Source organism: Melanotaenia boesemani, chromosome 16 (genome assembly GCF_017639745.1).
Source record: "Melanotaenia boesemani isolate fMelBoe1 chromosome 16, fMelBoe1.pri, whole genome shotgun sequence".
Lineage (NCBI taxonomy): Eukaryota > Metazoa > Chordata > Actinopteri > Atheriniformes > Melanotaeniidae > Melanotaenia > Melanotaenia boesemani.
This window is the reverse complement of record NC_055697.1, coordinates 2,575,770-2,597,727: the sequence shown is the minus strand read 5'-3', so window position 1 is coordinate 2,597,727 and position 21,958 is coordinate 2,575,770. Positions and strand designations below refer to the sequence as shown.

The window sequence follows — 21,958 nt, the reverse complement described above, 5'->3', positions numbered from 1 at the left end:
TTGGCTTATATGAACACAGTCATTACAAATTGGACTAATACGGATCATAGAATGGATTAGAACTGGACAATAAATTGAATTGAATTGAATTGGACTGTATTTGTAAAGTGACTTGAGATAACTTTGTTGTAAATTAGTGCTTTATAAATAAAACTGCAATAAACTGAATTAAATTGAGTATTTCGGATCATTCAAAATCATACACTCCTCTTCTAGGCACCCCACCTAGGGCAGATCAGGCCCCAGCTTGTTACCAGATGGCTACCATGGTACCACAGTACCACACCACCATGTTACCATGCTTCCAAGCTACCACGCTACTCAGCTGCCATGCTACCACGCTACCATGTTATGAAGCTACCATGTTATGAAGCTTATGAAGCTACCATGCTACCAGTTTACCATGCTACTATGCTACCACGCTACAAGGGTACCACACTACCATGCTACCATGCTACTCTGCTAACACACTACTCTGCTACCACACTACCAGGCTACCATACTACCATGTTATAAGACTACCATTTTATCATGCTACCAGTTTACCATGTTACTATGCTACCACACTACAAGGCTACCACACCACCATGCTACCAGGCTTTCATGCTACCACACTACCACACTACCAGGCCACCATGCTACCATGCTATTAGGTTAACACACTACTATGCTACCATGCAACCATGCTATTAAGTTATCTTGCTACTAGGTTACCATACTACCATGCTACCACACTACCATGCCATCATGGCACCATGCAACTATGCTACCATGCCACCATGCAACTACGTTACCACACTACCAGATTACCATGCTACAACGCTACCATGTTATCACACTACCAGGTTACCATGCTACGATGCTACCATGTTATCACACTACCAGGTTACCATGCTACGATGCTACCATGCTACCATGCAACTACGTTACCACACTACCAGGTTACCATGCTACAACGCTACCATGCTACCATGCAACTATGTTACCACACTACCAGATTACCATGCTACCACGTTATCACATTACCAGTTTACCATGCTACCACGCTCCTCTCTTCAGCCACAACCATCTCTGTGCTGCTTCTGTGGTATTGTGCATAGCTGCTCTCATACTTTCTCCTCTGATGCTCCACCACAACCATTTGAAACATTTCTAAACTACCTCTTTTAAAGGTCTTGGGAAAACTTGTTCTTACTTTGATTTTAATCAGGATTCAAAAAAGTTTTATGCTGGTTTTAAGTAATTTCGTAGCATTAAAACAGCATTTCCAAAAGTTTTAACAACCTTTTTTTAATAGTTGACAGTTTATCCTGGTAAACCTTGTAAATGAACTTTTTCTAACAATAAAAGGGTTTAGTTTGTGATCTTAGTTAATAAAGTTGCAGTTGATGACAACAACAAAAAGACTTTCCATTCAGAGGGAAGGCGCGTTCCTTCTGAACTTATCAGTACCCTGAATCATCCAGGCTTCGAGAAGGCCAGCCACACACATCTAAACCCCCTGAAAATTCATTTACAGGAGCGGAAACAGATACCACATCCACAGTGGGACAACAGGACCAGGAAGATAAGGATAATTTCCCTCCCTACCTCCCCATCTTGTGTGCCAATGTGCCGAAGATGTTGGTTCCAATAAGGTAGGAGATGGATGCTGGTAAGAAAGCGATGCCTGAACAGTAAGAGAAGAGAGAATAAAAGTGTGGGAAGGATTTGTAAGATAAGCAGATTTTTATCAGCGCCTCATCACTGAGCTGCTGTACATTGTCAGTAATGAAGACTGCTTTCTACCTGCCAGCATGTGACACTCCAATATCCTGTTCTCCTCTCATTCTTTTTATCTGACCCAGACTTCATATACAACAGCATGCAGGGGAAAAGTAATAACAAAGCAATAATAGCAAAGCAAAGAAAGTTGGAAAGAATAACGTCATATGGTTTACTTTTAATGTCTACATCGACATAAACTAGAAGTCAAAAGCTTGGACACATTTTTCCATTAAACCTAAAGTATATATATATATATATATATTGTTGTAAATATTTTTATAAACATTTTGATTCATTTACTCATTTACAATTTATCCTTGTATTCTAGTGACATTTATTAGGCTCTGCTTTTAATTAATAGAGCTACATTATTATAGTGCTGCTGAGGTGAAACAGCTTAATTATTAACATAGCTTACAGACAGTGTATTCACATAAGCAGGACACAAACTCATACAGGGTTACTGAATCCAACATTCACTATACTGGGAAAAAAAACAAGGGACCTTGAAACTGTTCTGGGTGAACAGCAAGGGAGAAGCCACCGAGAAGATAATTTAGACAGTGTGATAGAGAAATATGCAGAAAATGGGGAGGATCAAAATTGTTTTACAGATCTCACCCAAAGAGGACGCCTGACTGTGGGAGAAATAGCCTGGAAAGAAAAAGTGACGAAGAGGAGCAACACACCTTGCAAAAAAACACATTCGCATGAATGTGCACAACATGCACGCACATAGCCACATGCATTGTATCAGTATAAAAATGAGGAGGATAACTTAGGTAGGCGGGTCTTTCTGGCTGAACCTGAGGACTCTGCACTTCTGTACTAGAGCCCAGCAGCTAATGCTAAGACAGACCTCCTCTTAAGAGATATGTATTGCTTTCTTTTTGCTAGCTAAACAAAGAATTGTCAATTCTACTCAGTCTCTGGTGTTTTCTGCCTTTCTTTAAAAGTGGATTTTTGAACAAACTCCTTCTGATGTAATTTTTTTTTTTTTTGAACTTTTATTAAGACAACAAATCCTTGACATAGTTGCACTCAGAGTATATAACTTATTTCTAATGACATGCATAGTACATTTACAAAAGGACAGAAATAACAATTAGAAGTGTACATTTATATCAGTCCCATTAAGGAAAAAAAAAAAAAAAACTGATAGGCAAAGGGATAGAACATCTTCTGATGTAATTTTAACAGGTTGTGGAAAAAATCCCAAACTTCAATATATATATATGCTATTTTAAACATATATGTGAATTTATGTATTAAAATTTTTCCTGGTTTATGGGTGTGTTGCATGTAGCCATCATATCCAAACAGCCAATCAAGATATCGTTTGCTTATTTTATATAAAACAGTTATGATTTTTGTTGTTGATGTTGTTGTTGTTTTTTAGTTGTTTTTTTTTTTTTGCCACAATGGTTTTATCTAGATCCTTGTATTTTACCTAAAGAATAATTTTTCCTACTTAGAGACATAATGAATAAATCCCAGGACTCTGACTTCATGCATCTGGTCATGCATGTGTTAGTGCAGGACTTCCTCTTTGCATGCATGTTTACATGTGGTGTATGTCATGTGTGTTCTCTTTGTGTTGTTCAGGGCTTTGTAAATACCTAGCTGCCATTTCCTGGCACACATGGTCTCCATCATCCAGATCGGCAGCGTTGGCTCCATCATGGCAATAGCCATATTTCCAAAACAAATGGCACCTGGGGATGAAGATTAAAGATAAGTGCTTACAGTGTTAATTAAGGTGGTTTTGTTCTGTGGTCCTTGTGTGTTATTCTTCCAGCCTCCAAACCGCCTGCTTATGAGCACACATACAAACACAGCTTTCTTTCTCTGAGGGTCACTTGGCTTGTAATGATGTAGTGGAAAATGCTTGCTCATACACAGACATACACAGCAATATCAAAGCCAGCCAACGTTTGTTTAACCCCAAACTCTCAGGACCACAAGGACCAACCTCATGACATCCAAGACAAAGAGAGTCAGATGTTTCCTCTGATTCAACCTGAGTTTTTTCAACTCATACCTGCAGATACATTGTTTGCATATATAGACAGACAGACAGACAGACAGACAGACAGACAGACAGACAGATAGATAGATAGATAGATAGATAGATAGATAGATAGATAGATAGATAGATAGATAGATAGATAGATAGATAGACAGACAGACAGACAGACAGACAGACAGATAGATTTTGCATTGAGGCAAGCAATGACAAACACGAGAGCGCAAACAAAACATAGAGATCTACATAAAAATAGAACAAAATATATAAATCAACAGAGTAAAAGATAATAAGTATGAAAATAAAATATACATTTTAAATAAGGATGTGCAAAAACAAACAGATGCAATAAACAATATGCAAACCCAGAGAAGAATAAAATGGTAAGTAAAGAAAAGCAGCAGGTAGAACCGGTTGACTATCCAGGCTGTTCCCTGTCTGCCAGAGGTGACTCTGTCTCAGTCTGGTAGAGAGTAGAGAAGGAGCTCCGCTGTCTGACCAGTGTGTGGTGGAGAGGAAGGTTGGGGTTCTCCATGATGGAGACCAGTTTGTTCAGCACCTCCTCTCCACCACAGTTCCAGCCTTCTTTCTAAGGTTGTTCAGGCTGCTGATGTTGCTGCTCCAATGCTGCTTCCCCAGCACACAGCAGCAAAGAAAAGCTCACTGGAGACGACAGGCTGGTAAAAGATCTCCAGCTATTTGCTGCAGACACTGAAGCATCTGAGCCATCTCCAGAAGTAAAGCTGCTGGTCTCCTTCCTGTACACAGCATCTGTGTTGGATTTCCAGTCCAGTCTGTGGTCCATGGTCCCTTCCAGGTACTTGTAGGTCTCAACAACCTCCACCTCCTTCCCAAGGTTATTCAGTGGAGGTAGAAGAGTCCTCTTCCTCCAGAAGTCTATCACCATCTCTCTGGTCTTGGTGACATCCAGATGCAGGTGGTTGCTGCCAGTCCAGTTTAGAGCCTATTAGGTCACCGACTGATCCAAGATACAAGGATGCACACTCCAATATTATTTTAAAAGAAGATAGTTTGTAAAATAAATAAGACGGCTGCAGCTGTCACATGTGCAACTGATTGATCCATCTTGACCAGGTGTCATCACCTGGCTGGGATTGGCTGCACTCTGCCACAACTTCCTCACCTGCTCCCTGGTTTGCTGCCCTCTGGACCAATTGCTGCTACTGAGACTTCTCTCCAAAGATAATAGGGCAGTCAATCCCTTCAGTCAGTGGCAGCTGTGTTCTGTTAGGCAGCTTTCCCTCTTTGTAGAGACTCTGGGGTTTTGTGATTTTGGAAATTGTACTGACCTTTAGGTGAGGTCTAGTATTAGAGCCTTGAAGGTTTTTTTTGTAGATAATACTTTTGGTTTCATTGTTTCCTTGTTATTTCACCAACTACCTGGAATTCTTCACCTTCCATCTGGGCATCTTTTTTTTATGTTGCGTCCCCTTTCTCTAACCGAGCCGTCGTAACAAAGACAAATGAATGAAACAGCATCATTTACTTTTTTCAGGACTCTGTAGCAATCAGATACTGATATTCCTGCTAAACACTGCAGCTCTGATCCTCAACAGCCAGCTACTGAGGTCACTGCATTATAATGACAACTATATGGACATTCTTATGAGCCAAAATAGAAAGTTTTGTTACTGATCAAAAAGTTGACGGACAGAAAGAGAGATATGCTCCACCTGAGAAACCACTGGTGAAAATGTAAGTGGTGCGGCGGCTCCTGCTGCTCATGCAGCAGCTGGTAAGGGTAAGTAAGAGCAGACAGAAAACATCCAGATAATAATCTGAAGTTTGGATTTACCTTCAAAGTGTCTGCTTTAAAAGTGGACTCATTTTGCTTGAATGGGATGCGACTCTGTAAGTGATCCGGACACATTGCATGCTACACAGGGAATCACTTGTTGCCAAAGACCTGAGTTCTGAACTGTCACATGTCATGACTGAGTCATGAGACATGATGTGTCTCTTCTCTCATCTCTGTGTTGCTGAGGGAGAAGAAGACACAGCGATACCACTCTGAGGCTTGACAGCGTTCATGTGGAAGAGATTTGTAATGTGTGCTGGAGTTACACCCGTCTGTCAGGAAGATTTTACTCCTACTAAAGTGCACATAGCTGCTGCACAGTGACAACATCTGGATGACCAGACTTGCAGATGTTACTGACACTTTCACTGAGACAAGACAAACAAGCTAACAGTCATCTACAGCGTTGCAGTACATACGTCAGCTGTATGATGGCTCCTATTTCTGCATCTGAATGCAGCATTAATTTAATCCACTAATAGTTTTTTTCCATAGCTTTTGTTAATAACATTTTTTTCTCTGATGAAAACACGATCACTAAAAACCCAACACTTGTGGCCAAAAATAGTAAAAAAATAAAATAAAATAAACAAAAATGTGACACTGAGCAGTTTTGTCAATAAATAAAAACTACAGGTGGGACTTGATTAAAAAAATCTAATTAATTACAGGCTTTATGATTACTTAATCTTGATTACCCAGATTTTAATCTCATAACAAATTTTGCCCCTAAAGCAAAGTTTTTTAAATTTAAATGGATTTTAGTGGACAACTGAATCTAAAATATACAACATTTATATTGTAAATTCAAGTTTTACTAATGTCTGGAAAATGCATTTAATTGCATTTTAATTCAGAAAAGTAAAAAATAAAGGCAAAATTTCCTGGCCAGGCTTGAACTGACCTAAAGTTCAAGTGTCAAATACTTCAACTAACAGATCTGACTGCAGCGGGAAGCCGGGATGTGATGCTGCACGTCAGTCTCCAAAAGCTTCCAACAACGCCAGAAAAAGTCGCTAGATTCGTCGCTAGTCGCTTTATTAAAATAGTCGCTACATGGGTCCGAAGCTGGCAACACTGTAAGCCGAGCTCTGATGTGTGCATCACTGTAATCGGTGTACCAGGAAATCGTGCACTGACAAACGTTCCGCAAAGTTTGAAACGCAAACTGTGATTAAACGTGTTAATTTTTTTAACACATTAAATTTTTTTGTAATTAATTAATCGTAGTTAACGCATTAAAATCCCACTCCTTAAAGAAAACCTAAATGATATTGGCGATTAAAGTAAATCAAAGTAAACTAAATGAGAGTTGATCTCCAGGAAGACTGGGGTTAACATTGTTCTCACATTTAGCCCTTTCAGGAAGAGTTTTAAAGCTGCGGATTTGTGTGTAAAGGTGAGACACAGCAGGAGCTCAACATCCAGCATTCACAACACTGTTAGAAGCCATGTAACCAGCCAATCAGCTGCCAGCTTCTTGTCTGGCTGAGACCAAAAACTAGATCTCTGTCTGCTGTTTCCCCAGCACCATCAAAAGAAGCACTATGTGACAGAAGCTCCACCACAGAGTCTGGCATCACCTCTGGTCACTTCTGCTTACCGGCTGCGATGAGGATGTAGGGATCCTTCATGAGGGTCAGCAGAGGGGTCCCCGTCTGACTCTGTGTGGAAGGAATGAGACAGTTATTCTATGGAAAACACTTTAAATTTATTTTGTTCCAAGAAATGAAAAAAAAATCCACTGGTCAGGAGAATCAGTGGAATATCTGCATGTTGGAAAGAAAAATATGTTTTTAATAGCTCCCAAAAAGACCTGTTCAGGGAAAAAAAAAGTCTTTCAGTCTAAAAGGAGACCATGTTCCAAATGATTCTGCATCTGCTGTTTTTGGTCATTACTCTCAATAATCAAACGTAAATAACAATGAATATGATTTTTAGAAATAATAAAGAATTATATTAGGTCATATAATAATGAAATGAAATGAATGAAAAATACTTTATTAATCCCTTTGCAGGGAAATTCATGTTTTCAGTACAACCCATCCAAGACTAGACAAAACAACATATGATGACACAAACAGAACAGGCATACTGACGGAGCAGCCATTTCTACAGCGCTCCTTGTCTTAGATATAGGTGAAAGGTAACATTAGGGGGAGTAAGATGTAGCTGGAGAGGATAAAAAAGGCATCTCCACACTGGGCCTAAGGGCCCATTGTTGAGATACAAAAACTATATACTATAATATGGATATTATTGAAGAAAAGCTCTTTTTATCTAAATCCAGAGCTCTAGATTATTCTCCAGAACAGTTTACAAACATTTTACAGGTTGTAAAGAACTCCAAATGTTGAGCTGTCCTTTTACTATGTAGGAGATCATTTTACTAAAAACTAACAGGCTTCTAGATCCAGTTCCATGTTACCATGGATACCTTCTGAGATCACCTCAACATCTCGCTCATCACAAAACCTGGAAGTTCATAGAGAGTTTCTGCCTGGATCTTACTGAGGAGACCAGAATCTCCTCCCAAAGTTGCCTTTTTGCAGGTCTGTCTATATGGTCCATCCTAAACTCCATCCATCTGGTCCATCTAGACCTCCATCCATCTGGTCCATCCAGACCTCCATCCATCTGGTCCAACTAGACATCCATCCATCTGGTCCATCCAGAACTCCATCTATCTGGTCAATCCAGACCTCCATCAATCTGGTCCATCTAGACCTCCATCCATCTGGTCCAACTAGACATCCATCCATCTGGTCCATCCAGATCTCCATCCATCTGGTCCATCTAGACCTCCATCCATCTGGTCCATCCAGACCTCCATCAATCTGGTCCATCTAGACCTCCATCCATCTGGTCCAACTAGACATCCATCCATCTGGTCCATCTAGACCTCCATCTATCTGGTCCATCTAGACCTCCATCCATCTGGTCCATCTAGAACTCCATCCATCTGGTCAATCCAGACTTCTATCCAACTGGCACATCCACATCTCTATCCATCTGGTCCATCTAGACCTCTATCCATCTGGTCCATCTAGACCTCCATCCATCTGGTCCATCCAGACCTCCATCCATCTGGTCCATCTAGACCTCCATCCATCTGGTCCAGCTAGACCTCCATCCATCTGGTCAATCCACATCTCTATCCATCTGGTCCATCTGGACCTCTATCCAACTGGCCCATCCACACCTCTATCCATCTGGTCCATCCAGACCTCCATCCATCTGGTCCATCTAGACCTCCATCCATCTGGTCCATCTAGACCTCCATCCATCTGGTCCATCTAGAACTCTATCCATCTGGTCCATCTAGAACTCCATCCATCTGGTTCATCTAGAACTCCATCCACACCTCTATCCATCTGGTCCATCCAGACCTCCATCCATCTGGTCCATCTAGACCTCCATCCATCTGGCCCATCTAGAACTCCATCCATCTGGTCCATCTAGAACTCCATCCATCTGGTTCATCTAGATCTCCATCCAGACCTCCATCCACTTGGTCCATCCACATCTCTATCTATCTGGTCCATCTAGAGCTCCATCCATCTGGTCAATCCAGACCTCTATCTATCTGGTCCATCTAGACCTCCATTCATCTGGTCCATACAGAACTCCATCCATCTGGTCCATTTAGACCTCCATCCATCTGGTCCATCTAGAACTCCATCCATCTGGTTCATCTAGAACTCCATCCACACCTCTATCCATCTGGTCCATCCATACCTCCATCCATCTGGTCCATCTAGACCTCCATCCATTTGGTCCATCTAGACCTCCATCCATCTGGCCCATCTAGAACTCCATCCATCTGGTCCATCCAGACCTCCATCCATCTGGTCCAACTAGACCTCCATCCATCTGGTCCATCCAGACCGCCATCCATCTGGTCCATCCAGAACTCCATCTATCTGGTCAATCCAGACCTCCATCAATCTGGTCCATCTAGACCTCCATCCATCTGGTCCAACTAGACATCCATCCATCTGGTCAATCCAGACCTCTATCCAACTGGCACATCCACATCTCTATCCATCTGGTCCATCTGGACCTCTATCCAACTGGCCCATCCACACCTCTATCCATCTGGTCCATCCAGACCTCCATCCATCTGGTCCATCTAGACCTCCATCCATCTGGTCCATCTAGACCTCCATCCATCTGGTCCATCTAGAACTCCATCCATCTGGTCCATCTAGAACTCCATCCATCTGGTTCATCTAGAACTCCATCCACACCTCTATCCATCTGGTCCATCCAGACCTCCATCCATCTGGTCCATCTAGACCTCCATCCATCTGGTCCATCTAGACCTCCATCCATCTGGCCCATCTAGAACTCCATCCATCTGGTCCATCTAGAACTCCATCCATCTGGTTCATGTAGAACTCCGTCCAGACCTCCATCCATCTGGTCCATCCACATCTCTATCTATCTGGTCCATCTAGAGCTCCATCCATCTGGTCAATCCAGACCTCTATCTATCTGGTCCATCTAGACCTCCATCCATCTGGTCAATCCAGACCTCTATCCAACTGGCACATCCACATCTCTATCCATCTGGTCCATCTGGACCTCTATCCAACTGGCCCATCCACACCTCTATCCATCTGGTCCATCCAGACCTCCATCCATCTGGTCCATCTAGACCTCCATCCATCTGGTCCATCTAGAACTCCATCCATCTGGTCCATCTAGAACTCCATCCATCTGGTTCATCTAGAACTCCATCCACACCTCTATCCATCTGGTCCATCCAGACCTCCATCCATCTGGTCCATCTAGACCTCAATCCATCTGGTCAATCCAGACCTCTATCTATCTGGTCCATCTAGACCTCCATTCATCTGGTCCATACAGAACTCCATCCATCTGGTCCATCCAGACCTCCATCCATCTGGTCCATCTAGACCTCCATCCATCTGGTCCATCTAGACCTCCATCCATCTGGCCCATCTAGAACTCCACCCATCTGGTCCATCTAGAACTCCATCCATCTGGTCCATCTAGAACTCCATCCATCTGGTCCATCTAGAACTCCATCCATCTGGTCCATCTAGACCTCCATCCATCTGGCCCATCTAGAACTCCATGCATCTGGTCCATCTAGAATTCCATCCATCTGGTTCATCTAGAACTCCATCCAGACCTCCATCCATCTGGTCCATCCACATCTCTATCTATCTGGTCCATCTAGAGCTCCATCCATCTGGTCAATCCAGACCTCTATCTATCTGGTCCATCTAGACCTCCATTCATCTGGTCCATACAGAACTCCATCCATCTGGTCCATTTAGACCTCCATCCATCTGGTCCATCTAGAGCTCCATCCATCCGGTCAATCCAGACCTCTATCTATCTGGTCCATCTAGACCTCTATCCATCTGGTCCATCTAGACCTCCACCCAACTGGCCCATCCACGCCTCCATCCATCTGTTCCATCTAGACCTCCATCCATCCGGTCTATCTAGACCTTCATCCATCTGGTCCATCCAGTGTATCATAGCAGCAAATAAAACATGAACTTCATGTATTTCACTACAAACGGTGATTTGTGATCATTGGTTGAACGAGGTCCAGACACAGTTTTATGTACAACTCTAGCTTCTAGAAGATCCTGATGGAGAGGTTCACCTGCAGCTTCTAGAAGATCCTGATGGAGAAGTGCACCTGCAGCTTCTACAAGATCCTGATGGAGAGGTTCAGATACCTGAGTCTGCTCATCAGTGACTGTTTAACAGCTGATCTCTGAATATGATGCATTTTCCTGATGGAGACTTTCCTTGATAGGTCTTCATCTAAACCCTTTGTCTAACTTCAGCTCATCTTCAAACTTTCTTTCCAGATAAATCTTATAGCAGGTCTGGCTTGGTGACCCTGATCCATCCTTTAGTCCTGCTGCTATAGGCCAAGGCTGCTGGGGGACGTCCCATGATGCACTGGGCTCCTCTCTTTACTCTTCATGTAGAAACATCTGACATTGCTGTTGTTCATTCATTCGTGTTTCTCTTCTTTCTCAGCAGGAATCCCTGGATTAGAGTTTTGCTGCTGGTTCAACCCTCTTTCCTGTCCCCAACCGGTCCAGGAAGATGGCCATCCTTCCTGGATCTGGTTCTGATGGAGGTTTTCCTTCCTGGTTCCTGTTCTGATGGAGGCTTATCTTCCTGGTTCCTGGTCTGATGGAGGTTTTTCTTCCTGGTTCTGGTTCTGATGGAGGTTTTCCTCCCTGGTTCTGGTTCTGATGGAGGTTTTCCTTCGTGGTTCTGGTTCTGATGGAGGTTTTCCTTCCTTAAATTGAACTAATGTGGATCATATGATGGATTGGTGTTAACTGGATTATAATTAGACTATAAAGAATAAGACTTTGTCTGTAAAAATGGCTTAAAATTACTGAATTTGGTAAATTTTTGTTTCTCTATTTGGAGCTGGATTTTTTTTCTCCTCTTTATTAATTTACATTTTTATCTTAATGCTTTTTATCCTTAAACTTCATCTCATTCTGAAATATTTCTCATATTGTTTGGTCCATTTACTTTTTATCCAAATTCTGGTGTTTGGCTGCATGAATACCATGTTTAGTCCTTCTCTGCACCCCATGTGTTTCATTAATAAATACTCTGAAAACAATCTTTAAATTGTTCCGTTGCTGTAAAGGTCATTTTAATGAAGTGAGGTAATGATTAGGAAATTGCCATGGAGCAAACACACTCACCTCTGGTTCCACTTTGGTGGGTTGAAGCACAAAGAGCTGCAGAGCTGTCACAAGAAAGAGGCAGCTTAATGTGAGCATCAGATATCTGGATAAACATCCATGTTAGAGCATGTCAGGTGTTATTCTCTCTGTTCTACAGTAAAAATAGCTGGTTTGGGTGAAAGAAAAATCAACCGTACCTCCATCAAACAGAGCAAGGAAAGCCAGGATAAGGAAAGGAGCCGTTTTCCCAACAAAGTCGTACATCACACTGCCGAAAGGGGGTCCAACTGTGGAAGACATTTATCTATAAATTCTGTGGTTTAAATGTGTAACATTACCATAAATAAAGATTTATTGAAGCATCTGAATAAAGCTTATGTACCCAACACTCCTAATGCCAGACCTCCCAAAGCAATCCCAATGGCGTGACCTCTCTCCTCATCATCTGTGTACACGCTCGCAAGCATTCCCATTCCTAAAAAAAACACAGTGTATGTGTAATACACACAGGCAAAGCTACATGTGAAAATGAAAACACAGTGTGTAGAAGTGGAAAGTTGTCCCGTTTTAACTGTCATTTAGAAGGTTGAGGAGCAAACCTCATGTAAGTGTGAGGAAGCCTCTGGTGTTTGTTTGGTGTCCTTATCTCTGAAGTCTGTTGTGGTCAGACAAAGCCTGGGGCAAGATCTGATATTTGTGGCGTCTTTACTGGTGACGTTAATCAGGAGTTAAATAAGACTGCACACCCTGTTCCTGAAAAATCCAGATGTGGTCAGTTCAGCCGGATGAGGAGAAGCTTGCTATCTTTTTTAGCATTATCAGCAGAAGATGGAGAAATACGTGTGATTCTTCCTGCTTTTCGTTCAAGCTGTTTATTTGTTACATGCTTTATTATACACACAATATGCAGTGAAGTGTAAACTGAATCACTCCCCACACTGCAACAGAAAAATAAGCTATGTAACAATAAGAAGTAAGGCTTTAAATTAGGAGTAAAAATATTAGCAAAATAGAAGTATCTATAGATGTATGTACAGAATGTGAATACATTTCTATTTCTATTGAGCTGGAAGAAGTGAGTAGGAAGCCGGTGCAGACTTTACATGATGAGAGACTACAACCCCGACTCGAAAACGAAAGTTGGGACACTTCATAAAATGTGATTAAAAACATAAAGCAATGAATTCCAAATCTAATCAACTCATCTTTTACTCCCAGTAGAAGATCAACAACAGATCAGGGGCTGACACTGGGACATGTTACCATGTGATGGAAAATATGAGCTGACGGTGAATCTGATGCAGCAAAATATGTGATTTTGGAAATCTGTAAGTTGTAATGCAGGAACTGTGTAAATGTATAGTAAAAGAAGTTAAATATGTAAATTAAGAAAATAAATAAAATAAAATAAGCAAATAAAAATATAAACTATAAATGTAATTTATTAAAATATATAATATTTAAATTTAAAAATGCATAAAATAAAATAATTAAAATAACTATATAATAAATAAAATGAACTATGTAAATGTGTAATTGAGGCAACATATTGTTGAAATTTAAGTTGAATTTCTCCAGAAATTCAGATTGTTCATTAAATGTAAACATCTTTATGAAGTACGTATACTACTGTGTACTAAAACAAGGGGAAAAATTAGGAGTTTGTCCTATTTTATAGTTTATTATGCTGTTATTTTACTGGTCTGGCTCAGTAGAGAAAAAAATTGCAATGTATGTGGCCCCTTAACTAAATTAAGTTTGACATCCCTGGTTTTAAAATAATGCCCTTCAATGAGCCAAACTCCTCCAATATCAGTAACAGGACATGCTAACACATTTAGATCCTGGCTGGTGAACATGCATGGTGCATTACGGAGGAACAGAAACAGTACCGGCCACGGATGAGCAGGAGGAGCCCACGCCTTGAAGCGATCTGGCCAGGAACAGCAGCGTGTAGCTCGACGAGAAGGCGAACACTTTACAACAGCAAAAACAACAAAAATATGAGGAAGACTCATCAGGCCCTCATCTGGAATTCCTGCTGATCAGTACAGATCTGATGCAACTTACTGATAGTGGAGATAAACATGATACAGAAGCCAGCGAATATGGGAAGCTGATATCCTATTCTGAGAAGGAAAAGACAGACATCACATTCCTCAGTATGAAGAACAATCACATTTTAGGCAGATATACAAAATCAAGCCACATTTCAGCTTTCAAAGCAGGGAATTTTTCAAAAAGGAGAATTTGTCTTTCACCATTTATAGTTTCTAGCGTACAGAGCAGGCTGCAGAGAGGAGCTGCTCCGGTGGAAACTCGGCATGCTTCACTTGCCTTGCTTTGTCCTCTGTGAGGAGTAAAGGTGACTAACAGACAATAACAGCTCTGCGTTCAGTTCCAGCATGTATGAGTGCCCATCTGAGACACTAAATACTGGTTAGAAATAAATGCAGTCACTCCCTCCCTCTTCCCTACAATGTCTCAGATATATTTGAAAAGGATCTTTTCTTTTTAAAATAACATTCACATTAAATTCTCCCTCAAGGATTAATGAACCTTGCTCTCATTCTTTCACCCTTCCTCTTTTCTCTTTTCACAAACGAACTGGCTCTTCGTGTTAAATGATTAAATATGCAGATGACATGGCTACGTCGGCCTGTTACAGCAGCCTGAAGCGTTGATCCAAGGCAGGATGGATCCATGTTTTCATGATGTTTCCAGCAGATTCTGAGTCGAGCATCTGAATGTGGAGCTGAAATGGAGACTCATCAGACCAGCAACGTTTCTCCATCTTCTATTGTCCAGTGTTGGTGAGTGTGTGTGAATTGTAGCCTCAGTTTCCTGTTCTTAGCTGGCAGGAGGAACCCGGTGTGTCTTCTGCTGCATCCTGGTCCAGACAACTGCTGCTGTGGATATTTTCTCTTCTTCAGAACATTCTCTGGAAACCCTGGAGATGGTTGTGGGTAAATAATTCCAGTAAATACTCAGACCAGCAACTATGCCACGTTCAAAGTCTCTTAAATCTCCTTTCTTCCTCATTCTGATGCTCAGTTTGAGATTCAGCAGGTCGTCTTCAATGCGTCTACATGCTGCCATGTGATTGGCTGGTTAACAGGAAGTGGAACAGGTGGAGCTGATATAGTGGATGGTGAGTAAATTTTTTCACGGTTTCTCTTATTTCAGGAATTCCACTGTCAATACATGCAAACATTGGTGTGTGATCATTTTGGAGGCTTAAAGTCCTTTTTTAATTTTCCAGCCTTCCTGGTAGACCCGGAGAACATCAACTGAACAACCAGCTGTTTCTTGCATTTACAGTGTGCCCTGTTTCAGGCCTGGTCATCTCAAGCCCAGCTCCTCCTTTGTAAACTATGTCTGACTTAATCAGTGTCACATCTGTGCTCTGGAGGGACCTTTGCTGCTACTCTCTCTGTCCTCAGGCGGTCCCCGTTCCAGCATGGAGGTCAAGGAAAACCACCAAATACAAATGATCACAACCACAGACGGTAATCATCATGTTTTGATGAAAGTGGTCCTGACTGAACTGGTCTTTAGTAGCTAAACACTCCATGAGTTACTCTGTCAACATTTTTCTGCTGACAAAGTAATCAGATTACATCCACACAGCATTACAGCAATGTGAAAGTTACCAGCTGTAAGAGCAGAAAGCTGTCAGTCATACTGAGCTGGCTTCATTAATTTAAGCATCTCTTTTGTAATGTAAATTTTCTGTTGATCCATTAAAGTAAAAATATATTTTTGCTCCTAATGCTGAAATCCACACATAGCAAGCTAAACTGATCCTGAACTCAGAGATTACTCAAAAATTCAAAGTCAGAAAAACTCTCTGCGCACATTTTACCATTGACCACTGCTCCCATCTTTATGCCTGGCTTAGTTGAGATTTTGGTGATTTTTATTTAATGTCATAGCCTGTTGCACGCATACACATGGCTGAAATGTGAGTGACTCACCGAGTGTGCCGTTATCCACGCACCACCAGACATACGCACATGCATAGCACACATAATCAGGAATTCTGCTCTACTTAATTCAGTTGGATTAGATCTGTTGTATCTGCCATGACATTAAACCCTCAAAATAACATCCAGCTGATATGTTTACCATGTGCAGCATTTGATTTTCTCTTCTCCAACAGGGAGTCTGTCACAGGGAGTCTTTCTGTTCAATTTGGGCTGGATGTTGCCATAGATAAGAGCTTAAATGTTATCCTGTTTTCTCTAAACATAAAAGGAAATCTGAACCATAATTTTGACCCTGGGCTAACCGGAAGCTTCTGCAGCCTCTGAAGAAACCTCTCACACTGATGTAGTGCTGCTCTTCATCTTTCTGCTTCATGGTATCAATCAATAATTTCCTCTGACAAATTATTTTGCTTTGTCCGTGACATTTGTTGCAGCATCACAATAATGCATCATCAACCTCTGATGAGAATTATCATCAGAGATCATTTTCCTCCAGTTTTATTTTACCTCACTGGCTACGTGTTAAATCCAGAATGGAATTTAAAATTCTTCTCCTCACATATGAAACTTTTAAACCTTGTTTCCACCAAAGGGTACGGGACAGGACAAATTCTTTTGCGTTTCCACATGCAAAAACTGGGAAGGGTACCCTAATATCCGACCCAAACTAACCAACTTTTTTTGGGTTCCTTCCATGGGATCTCTGCTCTCTTTACTCTCCATGTAGAAATATCTGACGTTGTTGTCATTAATTTGTGTTTCTCTTCTTCTTTCTTAGAAGATATTGTATTGCATTCTGTTGGACTCAAATCTGAAATTCAGGACTTCTGAAAACATTTTGTAAATGGGTGAAAACATCACACATAACACCATGTCAAGTATGCCTTCATTCAATGATTTCACACACAAATCACAGTTTAACAAGTAAAATAAATCCCTGGGTTAGTTATTCTGCTTTTTGACCCCTCTTTCCTGTCCTCTCCACCCCTAACCTGTCCAGTAAGATGGTCCTTCCTAGTCCTGATAGAGGTTTTCCTTCCTGGTTCTGTTTCAAATGGAGGTTTTCTTTTCTGGTTCTGGCTCTGATGGAGGTTTTCCTTCCTGGTTTTGATTCTGATGGAGGTTTTCCTTCCTGGTTCAGGTTCTGATGGAGGTTTTCCATCCTGGTCCTGTTTCAAATGGAGGTTTTCTTTTTTGGTTTTGGTTCTGATGGAGGTTTTCCATCCTGGTCCTGTTTCAAATGGAAGTTTTCTTTTCTGGTTCTGATGGAGGTTTTCCTTCCTGGTTCTGGTTCTGATGGAGGTTTTCCTTCCTGGTTCTGGTCCTAATGGAGGTTTTCGTTCCTGGTTCTGATTCTGATGGAGGTTTTCATTCCTGGTTCTGGTCCTAATGGAGGTTTTCCTTCCTGGTCCTGTTTCAAATGGAGGTTTTCTTTTCTGGTTCAGGTTCTGATGGAGGTTTTCCTTCCTGGTCCTGTTTCAAATGGAGGTTTTCTTTTCTGGTTCAGGTTCTGATGGAGGTTTTCCTTCCTGGTCCTGTTTCAAATGGAGGTTTTCTTTTCTGGTTCTGGTTCTGATGGAGGTTTTCCTTGCTGGTTCTGGTCCTAATGGAGGTTTTCGTTCCTGGTTCTGATTCTGATGGAGGTTTTCGTTCCTGGTTCTGATTCTTATGAATGTTTTTTTTCCTGGTTCTGATGGAAGTTTTTGTTCCTGGTTCTGGTTCAAATGGAGGTTTTCCTTCCTGTTTTGATTCTTATGGAGGTTTTCGTACCTGGTTCTGGTTTTAATGGAGGTTTTCCTTACTGGTTCTAATTCTTATGGAGGCTTATCTTCCTGGTTCCTGTTCTGATGGAGGTTTTCCTTCCTGGTTCCTGTTCTGATGGAGGTTTTTCTTCCTGGTTCTGATTCTTATGGAGGTTTTCGTTCCTGGTTCTGGTCCTGATGGAGGTTTTTCTCTCCACCGTCGTCTCATGCAGCTTAAAATTTGAGGATTGATTTAAAGAGAAGATTTCATCTAATCCATTGGTTTCCTTAGCTGGGTCATTATTTTTTAATTGGTTTATATGAGCACAGTTATTATAAATTGGACTGATGTGGATCATATTATGGATTTGTTATAACTGGACTTTAATGATTTGTATTGAATTGGACTTTATCTTTAAAAGGAACTATACAAATAAAGCTGAATTTAATTAAATACCTCTTTAAAGTTCCTCATATTCAGATCCAACTACTTAGAATGTTCCACTTTCAATAAGAGCCAAGATAATTTTCCTTGCAGAGAATCTACTGGGAAGTGAAAGGAGCATGGACAAAACAGATGTCCGGGCTGCATCTGCAGAAGAAACGCCTGTCAGATAAAATAAAAAAAAACCTCCAGAAACAAAGCAAGATAACATTTCCAAACATAACAACCTCAGAGAAAGCCCAGCAAGAACATTGGGCCTCTGGCTTTGATGAGAGTTGCATGACTGCAGCAGCCTTATTGTAACTTGATTGTGTGTTCGTGAACTCAGATTTCCTCCTTTTCCTCTCTGTGTTAATGCTTGGGCAGTCACAGCAAAGAAAATTCATTATATAATTAAAAAGAAAAATAAGCAGTTTCATTGTGTTTGAATTTTTGTACCAGTTGTTTGACAATTTGCAAATTTGCCAGACTGATTTTATATTCATCTATTCCCACATTTTTTCTGCAGCAGGTGAAATATTGACGTAACAGTAAATCTTAAAACGTAGAACATAACAACTCATTTCTACACATCATTACATGAAAAAAGAATTTTCTATTACTGTTGAAGTTTTCCTCTTACTTTAAATTTGAAAAACAGATAGAAAAAAAAACTAAATTTGGTGATATTTATTCAATTTGAAAAGTTATTATTTTTAAAAAATCTTTGCATGTTGGAATATTTTTTGAATCAATGCCCCCAGAAGTTTGGTTTAATCCAGTGGTTCCCAAACTGGGGGGCACTGCTAGAAAAACATGGACAAATTTGTGAAAGTACCAGTAGACAAGCAATGATGAATGAAGAACAGAGATTTCAGCTACCAAAAAAAAAAAAGAATAAAATATGATGAGGCATGTCTCGCCCCAGGCTTGACCAGGTAATGGTCAGGTAATGGTAATGGTCAATGGTGGGTAATCCACATTGTGTTGTATGTCTCAAAATATTAGCATCTGAGAGTGTAAAGCCAAACAAATTACAACACTACTTGGAGACTTCTCATCCTGAACATAAATAATTACTTTGTGATTCTACTGATTGCTTTAGAAATAAACTACTCAATTGTCGTTTAAAGCAGAGTTTTTTTTTTTACTAAAGCAGCATCAATTTCACTGAAAGCTCAACTCAACTGAAGGAGTTTGCTGAGTTTCCTGGTTTAAAACACCTCACACTACAGCAGAGGAACTGATAAGTCATTCTGCCACTGATATGGTTGTAACTATAGTTAATGAAGTAGCAGAAACTAAAGACTATTTTGTGGCACATTTCTTAGTACATTTCTTTGTAAGCATCAGGGTGCATGTGGTAGTGGGATCGAAGGCGGTGGGGTGGGGTGGAAAAAGTTTGGGAACCACTGGTTTAATCCAAGTTATTAATTTGACTTTTAATTCAAGTTTATAAATTTATAGATGACAACATGACCTGATCAACAAGTCTGAATATACAAACATACAAATAAATAAATGACCAGCTGATATCTTTATGCTGTTGCTCCAAACAGATGTTTCAACAGCAGAATATTTCAGTATTAATGCCTTCATACCTATTATCTCAAATTCGCTACAAACTACTGGCATTTTTATCAAATTAGTTTATTTTGCTTATTCATGTGTTTTTATTCACTTTTGTTTATGTATTATATTAATATTATTTATCTTAATCTATTTGTTATTTATTAAATTTCTAATTGAAATAATTAAATTTCATTAGAATTATAAATTAATTTGTAATTACTTTATTCAAGTTTTTTTTTTTTAATCTTCACTGTATTTATTTAATCTTTTAAATCCATCCATCCATCTTCTGCCGCTTATCCGGAGTCGGTTCATGGGGGCAGCTGCCTAAGCAGAGAAACCCAGACTTCCCTCTCTTCGGCCACATTCACCAGCTCATCCGGAGGGACCCCGAGGTGCTCCCAGGCCAACCGCGAGATGTAGTGTGTCCTGGGTCTTCAATGGGGCCTCTTTCTGATGGGACGTACCTGGGACACCTCACCAGGGAGGCGTCCAGGAGGCATCCTGACCAGATGCCCGAGCCACTTCATCTGGCTCCTCTCGATGCGGAGAAGCAGCGACTCTACTCTGAGCCCCTCCCGGATCACCGAGCTTCTCACCCTATCTCTAAGGGAGAGCCCGGCCACCCTGTAGAGAAAACTCATTTTGGCTGCTTGAATTCGCGATCTGGTTCTTTCGGTCACATACCCACAGCTTGTGACCATAGGTGAGGGTAGGAACATAGATCGACCGGGAAATCGAGAGCTTTGCCTTTTGGCTCAGCTTCTTCTTCACCACGACAGACCGATGCAGAGTCTGCATCACTGCAGATGCCACACTGATCTGCCTGTCAATCTCCCGCTCCATCCTTCCTTTACTCGTGAACAAGACCCAGAGATACATGAACTCCTCCACTTGGGGCAGGACCTCATTGCCGACCCGGAGAGAGCACTCCACCCTTTTCCAGCTGAGGACTATGGTGTCGGATTTGGAGGTGCTGCTTCTCATCCCAGCCGCTTCACACTCGGCTGTGAATCGCTCCAGTGAGAGCTGAAGATCACGGCCCAATGAAACCAACAGAACCACATCATCCGCAAAAAGCAGAGACCCAATCCTGAGGCCACCAAACCGGATCCCCTTAACGCCTCGGTTGCGCCTAGAAATTCTGTCCATATTCTGTCTTATTAATAAGAGACTAAATTTTGACATAGATAGCACAGTAGTGGATCCGGAAGGCAGATTTCTGATAACTTTATTATCTATTTGTAATATCAAATTATGTATTACCAATGTGTACGGCCCCAATGCAGATGATCCCTCCTTTTTCCACTCCCTGTTTGCTACACTCCAGAATTATTCAGATAACAGAATAGTGCTAGCTGGTGATTTTAATGTAGTCTTGACTGAACAAGATCGCTGCAGCACATCAGGTAGTCATCGAGTCTGGCAGTCGTCAGAAACTATCAAACAGTACATGAAGGATTTTGGTCTTTGCGATGCTTGGCGCTCTCACCATCCTAAACTAAGAGAATACACCTTCTTCTCTTCAGTTCACCACTCCTTCTCTAGACTAGATTATATTTTAAATAGTAATTCACTAATGGGCGACATTTCAGAGACTCAGATACATCCAATCAGCATCAGCGATCACGCACCAGTTTCATTCAGTCTGAGAATCAAAAATAATAAACCGATTGGTAAAAGCTGGAGATTTAATACCTCTTTATTGAAAGATCCTGAGTTTATTGATTATTTTAAAAAAGAATGGTCAATTTATATAGAAAAAAATGACATGCCTGAAACTTCAGCGTGTCTCCTTTGGGAAGCAGGAAAAGCAGTAATGCGAGGGAAAATAATTTCCTTCTCCTCACATAAGAAGAAGAAGGAAACAGCAAGAGTTTTAGAATTAGAACTCAGGATTAAATCATTGGAG

General features: G+C 41.0%; 1 protein-coding gene across 1 annotated transcript in view; it reads right to left on the bottom strand.

Moving 5' to 3' along the window:
• Positions 1-21,958, bottom strand: part of slc18a2 (solute carrier family 18 member 2) — a 54,168-nt gene that overhangs the window by 15,472 nt on the left and 16,738 nt on the right. Inside the window, exons 4-11 of the mRNA XM_042011199.1 lie at positions 14,390-14,448; positions 14,212-14,295; positions 12,702-12,794; positions 12,517-12,606; positions 12,338-12,381; positions 7,216-7,276; positions 3,387-3,482; positions 1,591-1,669 (exon numbers count right to left, since the gene is read on the bottom strand). Of these exons, the coding sequence (XP_041867133.1) occupies positions 1,591-1,669; positions 3,387-3,482; positions 7,216-7,276; positions 12,338-12,381; positions 12,517-12,606; positions 12,702-12,794; positions 14,212-14,295; positions 14,390-14,448 (606 nt within the window). The remainder of the gene's footprint in view (positions 1-1,590; positions 1,670-3,386; positions 3,483-7,215; positions 7,277-12,337; positions 12,382-12,516; positions 12,607-12,701; positions 12,795-14,211; positions 14,296-14,389; positions 14,449-21,958) is intronic.